The following is an 11,935-nucleotide window of genomic DNA, read 5'->3' as shown; positions in this document are numbered from 1 at the left end:
GGTTTTCACTTTTTGTGTTTGAAAAGATAATATTTATCAAATATTTAAATTTAAATGTTAAAACATTTGTTGAAGTGTACATCTATTTATTACAGAACTTGTATTCTTAATAACCATAAAAATAAGTAATTTTTGAATAGATATTTTTCATGATATTAGCAAATATCGAAATTATAAATTTTAACCATCATAAAAACACTTCGATAGTTTTAAACTACGGCTAGTATTAAGAAGAATATATATCTCATAATAAATAATAATAAAATATAAATTGCCCCACCCCTCCCAACACCACCAACTCCCTCCCTGCTGCTCCCGCCCAACAACTTCCTCAACTCCACCACCGCACCTCAGCCCTTAACACCGCCATCCCTCCATCTTCCCATGGCCAGAACAAAGGGAACCCATTAGTCAAATGCGTCAGAATTAATAAATTTTGTTGGCCGGCAATTTGGTGGTTTTCGCCATAATTAGGGACAATTTAAGGCCAAAATGGCACCCAAAAAATAATAAAACTCCACAAGTGGGACTGATTTCAAACCCACCTTCTGCAGTCACCCTCTAATCACTTTCCATAATGGGTCATTTGCCATTATCACGGGCTGAACAAATTTCAAGTAAATAGAAAATTGTGCATGATTAGTTGGGATATCAAGCCTAATAATTCAAAGTACACGAGCCCTTATGGAATTACAATGATCAAATTGAGAAATATCTGTCTTTGGCCGTAGAGGTAGAATGGATTTCTTGAGTTGGGATAGTTTGAACCTAATTAAACTGTTGATTCACCAAAACAACAAAGAATTCCTTATTGTGCGCTGAGAGACAGAATTCCATATGAATTAAAGTTGTGAAACTCTCACTCTGCTACAACTAGTGTGCATTTTATCCACTGGGATAAGTATCTTTGGGCTTCTTTTGTTCAACTATTAAAAAAATTAGATTATCATTCTTATCTCCAACAAACATGAGGAGCCAAATATAAGTAACCCCTTCAAAGAACATCAAATCTCCTCATCCCACTAGTACAACTGGTTTTTAATTTCATTAAATAGATTTTATGACAGTAATAGAGAACACTATTATCATGCTACTTTGAGATGATACAGAATGAAATCAAATTCCTAGAATTCAATCTTGGGTTAATGTCAAGGGGACTATTTGTAAGAAACTAGTTAGTACTGGGACGTTGGCAAGCTGCATGAGTAAAGAGAAAACTCACTTCCCAACATGATTTCAAGAAACCAATGCAATAAGACAAAAAGTGACTTCCCAACTTTCTATTAGGTACAATTGGAAATGACAAAATGAGTGTATAACTGCTACACACAGGCTCGCACTTAAAACCAATGAAAAATTGGAAGGAATTGAAAATCACAAGTTTAACACACCACACCAGTATGCAGGCTTGCTGCTCACCTTACTATTCTGCAGCCTCCTATACAATTGAAAGAAACAACTTAATATGATGTAGACAAACCAACACCAGTTGTTATGGGTAGATATGAGGATATTCATTTGTCTAGACTTCGGTGGAAGCAGTCTCCTCCATCTGCGGTGTGGTCTAAGACAATGAAACATTGCAAAATTACAAGTTTGAAATATGAATAGAGATGTACAGTTATTGCTTTGTGATTTTTCTGAAGTCGGGAGATAAAGTAAACAGAATTGCATGAATCTAAGAAATGAATTCACATCTCAACAATTTACTCACCATGTTTTCTTTGTTTTCTTCAAGAGCTTCCTCTGGTGCAGAGGTAACAGGACCTGCAGCAGTAACAGAACAGCCAACTGCCAACATGAGTTATCAAGGACTAATTTCAAAGAGCAATATACTATTTTCTTTAAGAATCAGTGGTGGAGTCACCTTCAGCACGAGCTGCAGATTTCTGTCCCTGCTTCTTTACCCTGTTGTTAGCTTGGCCTGATTCTTGCTTCATCGATTTTTGGGGTTTCTTTTGGATACTGCGGCCCCTAACTTCAGACCCAGACTTTGAGATCACTGCATTCTTGGGCACTGATATTCTAGTCTTCTTCACAGAATTATTTTTCTGAGTGCTTCCATCATTTTCTTTCTTCATTTGGTGAATTTCAGCAGCATTTACGTCCAATGACTTTGGCATCAGCTTCTCAGCATTTGTTATAGAAGAAGAGGAGCTATTAACATCATCATCAGATAACTGATTGCCTTCAGCAGGCACTTGAGAAAAGGTCTCAGATCCCTCTGATTGCTCAAAGTTTTCACTGATCTTATAGCTCTCGAACAGCTCTTTCAAAGATTCACCAAATTCAGAAAGGTTGTGACGAAGCACATATGATTTTAATTCATCGCTCATCCTCTGTATGGGCTGCACATTTTGAAAATCATAAGTAAAAATTTCTGGAGGGCAATATTCCAATAACCAATCTATGCATTTAACTAGCTGTGGAATCATGCGTGTTAGTAAAAAAGGTCACTAAAAAAAAACAAAAAAAGCTTCAGTTGCTGCGATTGGGGGTTTTACACAGGCCAAGGTGGCAGTGCTAGCATGTAGTCAGCATGATTAAACACAGCAATGGTGAAAACTAGCGTAGTAAAGCAAAAAAAAAAGTTCAGTTTTCTGAATGTGCATGCTTAATTTTCTGAAGCTATTTAACACTGTAATGCAAGGTCCAGAAATTGATATTTTCTGTTGGAATATGGATTCATTGGGTGGCAATGAATTCATTGTGTGGCGCAAGTATTTCTTCCATACCTCACATCCAGCCTCCAAAGCAAGCTTAAAGAAACCAAGTGAGATTGAGTGCTTAGTAGCCGATTCAGAGAGCTTAATCTGAGACAACCAGTAAGAGGCTGATGAAAGAACACTGAATTTTTTTCGATTAGATGACCTTGACACATCAGAAAGAGGTGTATCACTTTTTCCCTGGTTACCAGCAGAGCGCTTTGTTCTAGCCTCGGAAATAGGGGTGATATTGCCGAAAGATTTTGGAGCAGGGGTGGCATTTGACTTGGAAGGAACAGAGAGTCGTCTTGGGGGCTTGGCAGACTTCTCCTTGCCAGAGAGATCAAGAATTCCCACACTTTTACTCACAGTAGATGCAGGCCTTCCCCTGGACAAACATCAAGAGAAAGGAAAAGACAAACCAGATGGATCCATCAATAAGCAAGTAATAAACAACTAGCATCTCAAAAGAAAGAAACACAGCCAACCTCCATGAAATTTGCAAAAGAAGCTTGCATCATTAGTAAATCAGTTGCAGTAAGGAAATTTTACATATATTAATAAATATAGGGTACATCCAATTAAGAGAAAGAAGAGTTCAAGTCACATGTTTGAATTTGGGGGCTCTATGTAGAAAGGAATAAAAGTGTTGGTTTTCCGCCTTGAGTTTATTGTGTTGACATACTGATACTCAACGAAACATCCATTCCTTAAATTTTACAGAATTACAAAGAGGTTTATACTTGTTTCTCCATACATTTTATCGATCACAATTGTAGTTGCACCTGATACAAGTTAAGGCTTCAGAAATAATAAATTCTGTTCTTCATTGAATACAGTACTGTCAATTGAATCAGCAGAAAGTACACCACGAAACGAAGATGACGCAAAAAATTTCCAAAGATACAACAGGCCACCAAAAAGTGCGAAAATTATTTTAAAACGGATTTACTTTTTTCCAATCTTGTCTTCTTCCTCAATTCAAACCCACGTTAAAGGAAGCGCTGACTAACAATTCTCGTTAGTTCAGACAATAAAGACAAACACAAGAACAAAACCATAGGTTCGAGCAAACTACCAACTTAAAAAGTCCAAAACTCACTCATACAAACCTTTTAGTGGCAGAGTCGGTGTTTGATGAGTCAGCAATCGGCGGCGTCTCTTCCCTGGACCTCGTTGCAGATCGGAGCGGATACCGAAGAAGCCTTGAAGTTGATCTTCCTGCTCTCAAAATTAAACAAAAAAAAAAAAGGTTAAATAAAATCAAACACTCCAAAATGAAAAACACTGTTACACTCGACCTCATAGCAGATGCACTTTCGAGGATTAGTTTCATAGCCACTATAATCAACCACACAACAACTTCAACCATTAAACACCTAAAAAGGAATCAAAATCTTCCAGAAGATTACCAGCGGCAGAGGACTGATCCTTGGCTGCAGAATCCTCCATAGCAATGAGATTTTTCTTCTTAATAAAAACCGACAACACAAAGAGAGAGAGTTGTGAAATTGATGATGATGGAGAGTTGGGGAGAAATAGAAGAAAGGAAAGTGCTGGTTTGTGTTTATATATGGGAAAGCCGTAGCGTTAATGGGCGGGAAAAGAACCAAAGCATTAATAATTTCAAAAACTAAAAAATAAAGAAATAAAATGAGAAAGAAAGCGAATTATGCGAAGAACGGCTTTTTTGTGGGATCCACCATTAGACGCTCGCATTTGAATTTCAAAATTTCAAATTATTATTACTATTTTGGTCTAAGATAATTTATATATATATAAACAAAAAGATTTTCCAGCAACTGATTTTTCATTTTTAGTTTTATTTGGACTTATCATAAGAAAATGAAAATAAAAATAAAATGGATTAAATTTTTTTATTTCTTTTGGGTTTTGTTTCTTGGTATCTAGTGTGAGAATGTGTTTATTATTTCGTATTAATCTTCATGTAAAAATAAAAATATGTAGTTTTATTTTAATAGAGTTAATAATTATATTTTTTTTCATTGATTTTGAATTGTTCATGATGTCATATTAATATATTTTTGTAAATATATATGATGCGTGCGAAGACAATATGGGTCAATAAGCTTCGACTTTGGTTGTGAACTCGGGCCAATAAGTAAAAGGACTTGAGAAATGAACCTATAAAACAACAGTTAGCACTTTGAAGCTCAAGTTAGTATTCGTTTTAAGAGAAAATGACCGTAAAAAGTAAATCATAATGAGAAATCGAAATATGATTTCAAATTCGTGAGAGAATTCGTGTTGAGAGTGCAATTGGAATGCAAAGTAAAAATTGACAACAATATTCCAGAGTATAGAAGTTGTTCCTTGCTTGGTGACCAAACCTATATTTATATAGAGATGTCTTCCTGCAATGAGAGTCTTCACGGTTCCTTAATTTCTAGATAAAAAGGGTGAAGGTCGTTTGGATAAGTCTTGAATCTGTTCTTATCTGCTGCTAGGTCTACTTTTTGAAGACTTATATCTAAGCTAGGGGAGATCTTTCATCTGTGAGGACTTCTAGTTGTTGAGGGAGTCCTTCACTAGTGAGGACTCCTGCACACTAAAGAGTCTTTTTGGTCAAGGAGTCCAAGGCTTTGAGAGGTCCTCTCCTTAATTGCGTGCTTACGGGGTATATTTTGCGAGCCAAGAGTATGCCACATAGGGAGATATTTAAGCATGGTCTTAGGCCGACCCCCTTACTAGGTCATTCTCTTGGGCTGCTTCCATAAATACACTAGGCATCTTCCTTCCTCTTAGTGTTATGGTCCCTACTGGGCTATTAAGGGCTTTTTATTCTTTCTTGGGCCGAATTTCTTTGTTCATATGCATCATTCAGTCTCGCTCACTCTAAGGAGGAGGAGTGTCCCCTAACTCCTTTTCAGAGTAGGAAGTTCTTGTTTTGTCTCAGGAGGTTTCCCCCTTCCTTCATCTTGGGAGGACCCGTAGTTCCAGGTGTCCCCCCATCTTTTGCTCTTTTGTCTCCTATCTACTTTTTGAAGTGTGATTAGAAGGTGAACGATCTAAAGTAATTAATGCTGGTTACCTTAAATGATTTGTATCTGAGTATTTATAGGGCACAACTTTACACTGTAGGTGAGGCACGTGTTACAATCTGGGCATTCCTTGGATTTAATTGAGTGGTGTACAATTCATCCTATTACCTCGGGTCAGTTTACGGGTCAAGTCGCTGGGGAAGAGGGGGCTCCAATGACCCGACCTGTGACCTTGTACGTGGATCTTGCGTAATGTCTATTTTACCCTTAATGAAGGGTTTTTTTTTTTGTCTTTTTGGCAGAAATAAAGGTAATCCTCATCAGTATGAAAGACTGTTCAAGAAACTATTTTGCTCATTTGTTGCATTCCACTTGCATGATAAATTGTTGCTTTCTATTTATTATTTATAATGTATTCAAATTTCAAATAGAAAGCGAAACATTGGAGGATGAAATCAGATTGGAGGATGAAGGAATTTCAAATACACCTCCACAACCACAAGAATCACAATCACAAAGGCTAAAGAGGAAAGAAACGTGCAAAATATCAAAAGTTTAGACCTCTTCATTGCTTATACTGATAGCGAGGAAAACCCTAGAGCTAAACGTAAGTATTGTGAATGAAATTATGCTGCTGATCATCCAAGAATGGAAGTTTCTACAATGAATAATCACCTGAAATCATGAAAATAGAATCTAGATAACGCTTTTGTTGCATCAAATCAGACAATAACTAGTTTCTGCCAGAGTGTAATCAGGGATGTTCATGTTAGAGAATCTTATTCGAAATTTGATCAGTAAGCTATTAGGCAGGGCTTAGCTAAAAAGTATAGTTTAATTTAATATTTATTGCAAATATTAGTTTATTCACATATATCTTTCAGTTATTATTTTATTAATGATGAATAATCTTTTTCTTGTAGGTGTTGTATCAAATATGGGCGCAGAGCCAACCATTATCGGGTTATGATGTTGTGTATTACGTAAGTCGTAAGTAGTGATTTTTTTCATGCACTTTTATAGTTTTATTTGTCGTTTGTTTTATAATTTCTATTTTTTTTTGTTTTGTTTCTTAGGTGTAAGTTGATGGTCGATGCTCGATGGCAGAACTTCAATTCAATTCCCTATATGTATTTATTTGGACATTGAATATTATAGTTGTACTATTAAATTTGAATATAAATTAAACGAATAGATTGTTATTGTGTTCTTTTCTTTTGATTCGAAATTTTGCATTGTATTCGTAAATATTCTTTTCAGTATACATTTTACTTTTTAGATTTTGATATTTTGGTATATATTTTTCTACAATCTAATAAAAACATAAGGGAAATAACATTTTTGATCTCATAAGTTAGGTCCATTTTATTTTTGGTCCTATTTATGATGGGATTAACACTTTTAGTCCTGTAACTTACAAAAAGTAGTAGTTTTCGTCATCATCTACTTTTTTGTCTACAATTTAACGGTGTAGCACACTTGCCTAGCCCGTGATTTCTAAGTATTTTTGGGTGGAGAGGGAATTAGTTTGTTTTTCAGCTTGAAATCATTTGTGGAGAAAAAATATAACTACGTACATTTGTGGGGGAAAATTAAATTTTGAAAAAAAATATGGCAAAAAATATAGTGATTTCTTTCTTCTCTCACAAAAATTGAACCATATTCTTTCCATGTTTCTATAAGTTGAAGCCATGTAGAAGCAACACAAAAGAATCATGTCTCACACAATTGAATCAAGTAGGCCAAATGAAGCACTTATATGCTACTATTGAAAAAAGCCCAATTTTTCCTCTAACAAAAAATATTTAATTGCAATGTGCTAGATATGTGACTTACATCATTAAATTGTATATGAAAAAGTACGTGAGCACCAAAAGGGTTAATTTTTATAAGTTGTGAAACTAAAAATTCTAATTCCATAATGAATGGGACCTAAAGCGACATGGGCCTAACATGTAGGATTAAAAATGTTGTTTCCCCTAAAAACATACCTTTAGCAATCTTTTTTTTTTTTTAATGTAATTACATATTATATTAGTATTAATTAATGATAAATATATCAATTCGATCAATAAATAACTCCTTATTGTTAATAAATCGCATTAAATGAGACAAGAACCCATAAATTTGGGGGACTCGAATTCATGATCTCCAACTTATTCACGGGACCTCAACCTTAACTATTAGGTTAAATACATCATTAATATTGATTCCTATATAGCAGTCTTGATCAACAATTAGAAAAAGATAAAGAACCTTTGATATATATGAACTATACAACAAAATAGTTGGTATTCGCGCTGTCAAAATTATACATGTTTATCCACATTTGTTGACAGAGTTTGGTCATACGTGAAATTAAGAATAAGACCTAAAAAGAAACAAACTAAAGTTGGTGAACATTATTCAATTTTCTTCACCATCAGTCACCATCTATATGCACAATTTTCTTCATCTTGCATCATTCTCCTATACCCAATAAATAGTTGAAAAACAATAATAATAACACCATGCACAATTTGCATCATGATACAAATCCGACTAAACAAAATTCATCGTAGTTAACCTGAAAAATTGACAAATCAAACGATGTGATCCCTGCTGTCGCCTGGTGAGTTAGGCTTACTCTTCGAGTTGGAAAAGGGAAACGGAGGCGAAAGAAGCATCAATCCACCGGGTTGAGAGCTGGTTGAGGAGGGCGACTTGTTCAGAAAGCTTGTTGCGCATTTGTTTGCATTTGAAGTTGATGGAAAGCTAGATAGTATAGGGAAAGGTTCATGACTGACCATGGCACTACTTTGAGTTGGTTTTTCACCGATGTTTTGGTTTCCTAAACTGGCACCTCCTGAGCCAATTATCGATGTAAGGGCAGCTGCCAATGCAGATTGGAAACTTGGGTCGGATGTAATTACTTTAGTTGCAGCTGCAATGGTGTCTGGTGCTAGAGATTGTTGGCTAGGGTTTGGGATCGCCTTTTGCAAGAAGGATTGGTAAAGGGTTTCATGGGATTGCGGTCCGAAGCTTAGGGAATTTGTTGCATTTTGGTTCTTGTTGAATGGTTGGGGTCCATAACTAAGCATCCCATTGCTCCAAGAAATCGGGAGAGGGTTTGATTCCAAGGAGCTGAAGTTGAGGTTTGTGGTCGAGTATCTTGGAGGAAAATTGCCTAGTCGGGTGCTTGAATGAGATGATGAGGAGGAAGAGCTGGAAGTGAGATCAAGAGTGATGGTTGGGAATGATGGGGAGGATGAGATTGATGAATTTGGTAGGTAAAAGGGCTTTGATCTTGAATTGTCGGACATGTAGAAATTTAGCCCGTTGAGGCTCCCGGTGGTCGCAGTGATGGTGGATGACGAGCTTAGCCCAGTTCCCGAGGTTGATGAACCGGAGATTAGCATGGAGGCAGCTGCAGAAGTGGTGGAGGCCATAGCTGTGGCCGAGATTGGAAGTGGATGATTGTGTGTCCCTTCGTATGTCGTTATCAAGATCGACATGTCCTCTGCACATCTTTGCACCTTCAAGTCACAAGACAACAGATTATATGTCTTAATTACATATAAATTAAGTGAAAGATTACTAAGAAGATGAATTTTAGGTTGTACCTGTTTTCTAACAGGACAGGATGGTGCAACAGTGCAACGATAGTACGCTCGAGGGCATGGATTTCCCTTGGCAATCTTCTGCCCATATTTCCTCCATTGACATCCATCATTCATCTAGATTGATACGACACGAAAACAAAATTACTTAGCCCTATGCCTTCCGCTTACGTATAATTTATACTTGAGTATAATTAAACAAAACAAAAATGATCTTACTGTTGGCGTATCGCATCTGACTCTAACAGAAACCCTAGCCCGTTTGGCGGGGTTCTGTTGTGAGATCTCATCGTCTCCACCATCTCTCACACTCTTTATGGTTTTAGGCTGCCACGTCTCACCTGCCTCCTCCTTCGCATCTTCCAAGCTATTTTCAGGGCTAGGGTTCGGAGAAGGTTCCGTCAGTAACTTTTTAGGCGCTTCAAATTTGCAATCAAGTCCCAATGTCAATGTCCCTTCTTTATCTCCTCCTTCCAAGACATCCTCGTTCATCAATGTCTTACGAGGTTCGTCTTTCACTCTCTCACTTGATGATGAACTTATTCCTAGGCTGAGAGCAAAAAGTTGATCAGGTCCATCCGTATCGTGTTCACGATGAGTTGATTCAACATTCGGAGCTTTCTTGGCTTCTTGTTCAATAACGTCTCGGTATTGCATTTGTAGGGTTCTATAATCCTTCAGAATCTGGTCTAAGTACATCTTGAGCCTCTGATTTTCCTCCATAACTTCATCCATTTCCGCTCTCGTTGACTCAATCCGATCATCCACCTGCAACCATATATACATGTAAAGTAAGAAACTACCCCTAAATCTTGATGTTTTGTCATAAACTATCTATCTATCTATATATATATATATATTGAGAGAGAGAGAGAGAGAGAGAGAGAGAGAGAGTAAAGTAACCAGTTGTCTTTTGGCAGATGAGGATGATAATCTTGATTCAGATTCAGGTGATGATCTCTCCGGCATCTTTGTTATGGTGAGAGTACCCTGTCAGGAAACTTCTGTTAGAACCTCAAATCGTCCTATTACTACTAATTAATCTTAGCCTGTAAGAAATGAAATTATTACTAACTCGATAGTTCAATAAAAGAATTTAAAAAAGTAGATATAAATAGACCCTATCTATATATATACTCCAACTGCCAAATTGAACTTTATAACAAGTTGGAATACATCTCTGTCTTTATTAATAAATGGTCAATGGTGTAAAAGGGCTGCTATAGCTACCTTCATACATACATACATACATAGCTTTACACACAACTACATACGACTTTGAAAACACATTTAAACATACACATCTTTCGCATTCTTGGCAGCAGCCCTCTTGCCGTAGGGATTGAATTAATCAACGGCGAGAATTGTCTGTATATATGATCTATTACAACCATAGACTTATATTTCATTACCAAGATTCAAAAACAACGAAATTAACTAATTCGTTTCTTATAAAATCGCAATATTTTTCTGCGAGAATTTAAGGCAAGACGTATAACAATTCATGCATGAAATATCAACAGCAGATCGATGATCGCAACAGAAAACATCATCTTGTCTTAACTCTTACCTGCTTGTTAGAGTTTAATAAAGTCTTCTGATCTGGAGATGCTGCTGCCTTCACCCCCTCATCTTGATCATGTCCTCTTTTCGGAGCTCCAACCTGTGGGATTAATAACAATAAATTTAGACGACTCGCTGACCGATGATGAATATACGAACAAGTTAATTATCAAGAACGGCCCATTTTCGGTTTCTAACAATTTAAACTTTTAGCTCCACAAAAACTGAAGTACCTGAAGAACGATCTCCTCCCCACAACTTTCTTGGTCGCCCATCGAAGACGACTCGGAAGCTTTGTTCTCCTCCTTGACTGGACCAGCTCCCCCATCAGATTTATGCAGAGAAGTCTCCATGTTCTCTCTTTCTCTCTCTCTCTCTTGTGTCTGAATTTTGTGTGATCTGAAGAGCAATAGTCTTGTTGTTTATAAAGGGAGGCATGCAGCAGTGTTTGACTTCTAATTAAACTAATCCAGACAAAAGGGCTTCATCCACCACACACTCACACAAAAATGTCAATGCCCCAATAAAACTCTAAACTCATACCCCTACATGTACACAAATATTTATATATATATATATATATAGATATAGATATAGATATAGATATAGAGTATATATTTTCCTATTAAAATAACACATTCACTGTCATACTCATAAATACATTTAAAGTACACAACTTGAAGAATTCAACTTCAACGTTTAAGTCTTTGAGACAACATGTATATATGTATAAATAATAAATAAAATACACACACATATACACACAATGACAGAGAGGTTTGAGCCGTAAAAGCCGCTTCTCCTCCACCATGTATAGGCTTACAGATACACATATATACCTACACGTCTACATACCTATATCATATATATGTATAGGTAGTACATATACATATATATTATACCGTAATTAAAAATTCTTGGATGGACAGATATAATACGATCAATATTCAGTTCATTCATGACCATTACAAAAAATGAGAGCGAACAAAGACAATTAACTACTCCTTGATTCAAAAACCCTCTTAATACATATCACTACAAGAAATATAATACTTTTTTCATGATT

General features: G+C 36.3%; 2 protein-coding genes across 3 annotated transcripts; both read right to left on the bottom strand.

Moving 5' to 3' along the window:
* Positions 1-1,253: 1,253 nt before the first annotated feature.
* Positions 1,254-4,276, bottom strand: LOC105157022 (microtubule-associated futsch-like protein). Of its 2 annotated transcripts, none has more exons than XM_088878304.1 (6): positions 4,118-4,276; positions 3,818-3,926; positions 2,736-3,093; positions 1,868-2,348; positions 1,715-1,791; positions 1,254-1,564 (listed from the first exon to the last, which is right to left on the bottom strand). In XM_088878304.1, the coding sequence occupies exons 1-6, from the start codon at positions 4,155-4,157 to the stop codon at positions 1,523-1,525; spliced, it is 1,107 nt and encodes a 368-aa protein (XP_088734430.1). In that variant the 5' UTR covers positions 4,158-4,276; the 3' UTR covers positions 1,254-1,522. The 2 variants fall into 2 exon arrangements, with proteins under 2 accessions (XP_088734430.1, XP_011071618.1); XM_011073316.3 differs by having other exon boundaries at positions 1,715-1,767.
* A 3,719-nt stretch (positions 4,277-7,995) lies between these two features.
* On the bottom strand, positions 7,996-11,389 carry LOC105157021 (WRKY transcription factor 72B). Its single transcript, XM_011073315.3, has 6 exons — positions 11,103-11,389; positions 10,877-10,969; positions 10,210-10,296; positions 9,526-10,074; positions 9,310-9,423; positions 7,996-9,222 (listed from the first exon to the last, which is right to left on the bottom strand). The coding sequence occupies exons 1-6, from the start codon at positions 11,220-11,222 to the stop codon at positions 8,290-8,292; spliced, it is 1,896 nt and encodes a 631-aa protein (XP_011071617.1). The 5' UTR covers positions 11,223-11,389; the 3' UTR covers positions 7,996-8,289.
* Positions 11,390-11,935: the final 546 nt, after the last annotated feature.

Source organism: Sesamum indicum, linkage group LG3, assembly GCF_026168435.1.
Source record: "Sesamum indicum cultivar Baizhima isolate 11 linkage group LG3, ASM2616843v1, whole genome shotgun sequence".
Classification (NCBI taxonomy): Eukaryota; Viridiplantae; Streptophyta; class Magnoliopsida; order Lamiales; family Pedaliaceae; genus Sesamum; species Sesamum indicum.
This window is presented reverse-complemented; position numbering and strand designations above follow the sequence as displayed.

Coding starts and splice junctions, on each gene's coding strand:
- LOC105157022 (XM_088878304.1), bottom strand. CDS start 4,157: ATGGAGGATTCTGCAGCCAAGGATCAGTCCTCTGCCGCTG. Junction 3,927..4,117: donor GGATCAGTCCTCTGCCGCTG/GTAATCTTCTGG, acceptor TTTTGAGAGCAG/GAAGATCAACTTCAAGGCTT. Junction 3,094..3,817: donor ACCGACTCTGCCACTAAAAG/GTTTGTATGAGT, acceptor ATGTTTGTCCAG/GGGAAGGCCTGCATCTACTG.
- LOC105157021 (XM_011073315.3), bottom strand. CDS start 11,222: ATGGAGACTTCTCTGCATAAATCTGATGGGGGAGCTGGTCCAGTCAAG. Junction 10,297..10,876: donor TATTAAACTCTAACAAGCAG/GTAAGAGTTAAG, acceptor GTTTCCTGACAG/GGTACTCTCACCATAACAAA. Junction 10,075..10,209: donor CATCTGCCAAAAGACAACTG/GTTACTTTACTC, acceptor ATATGGTTGCAG/GTGGATGATCGGATTGAGTC.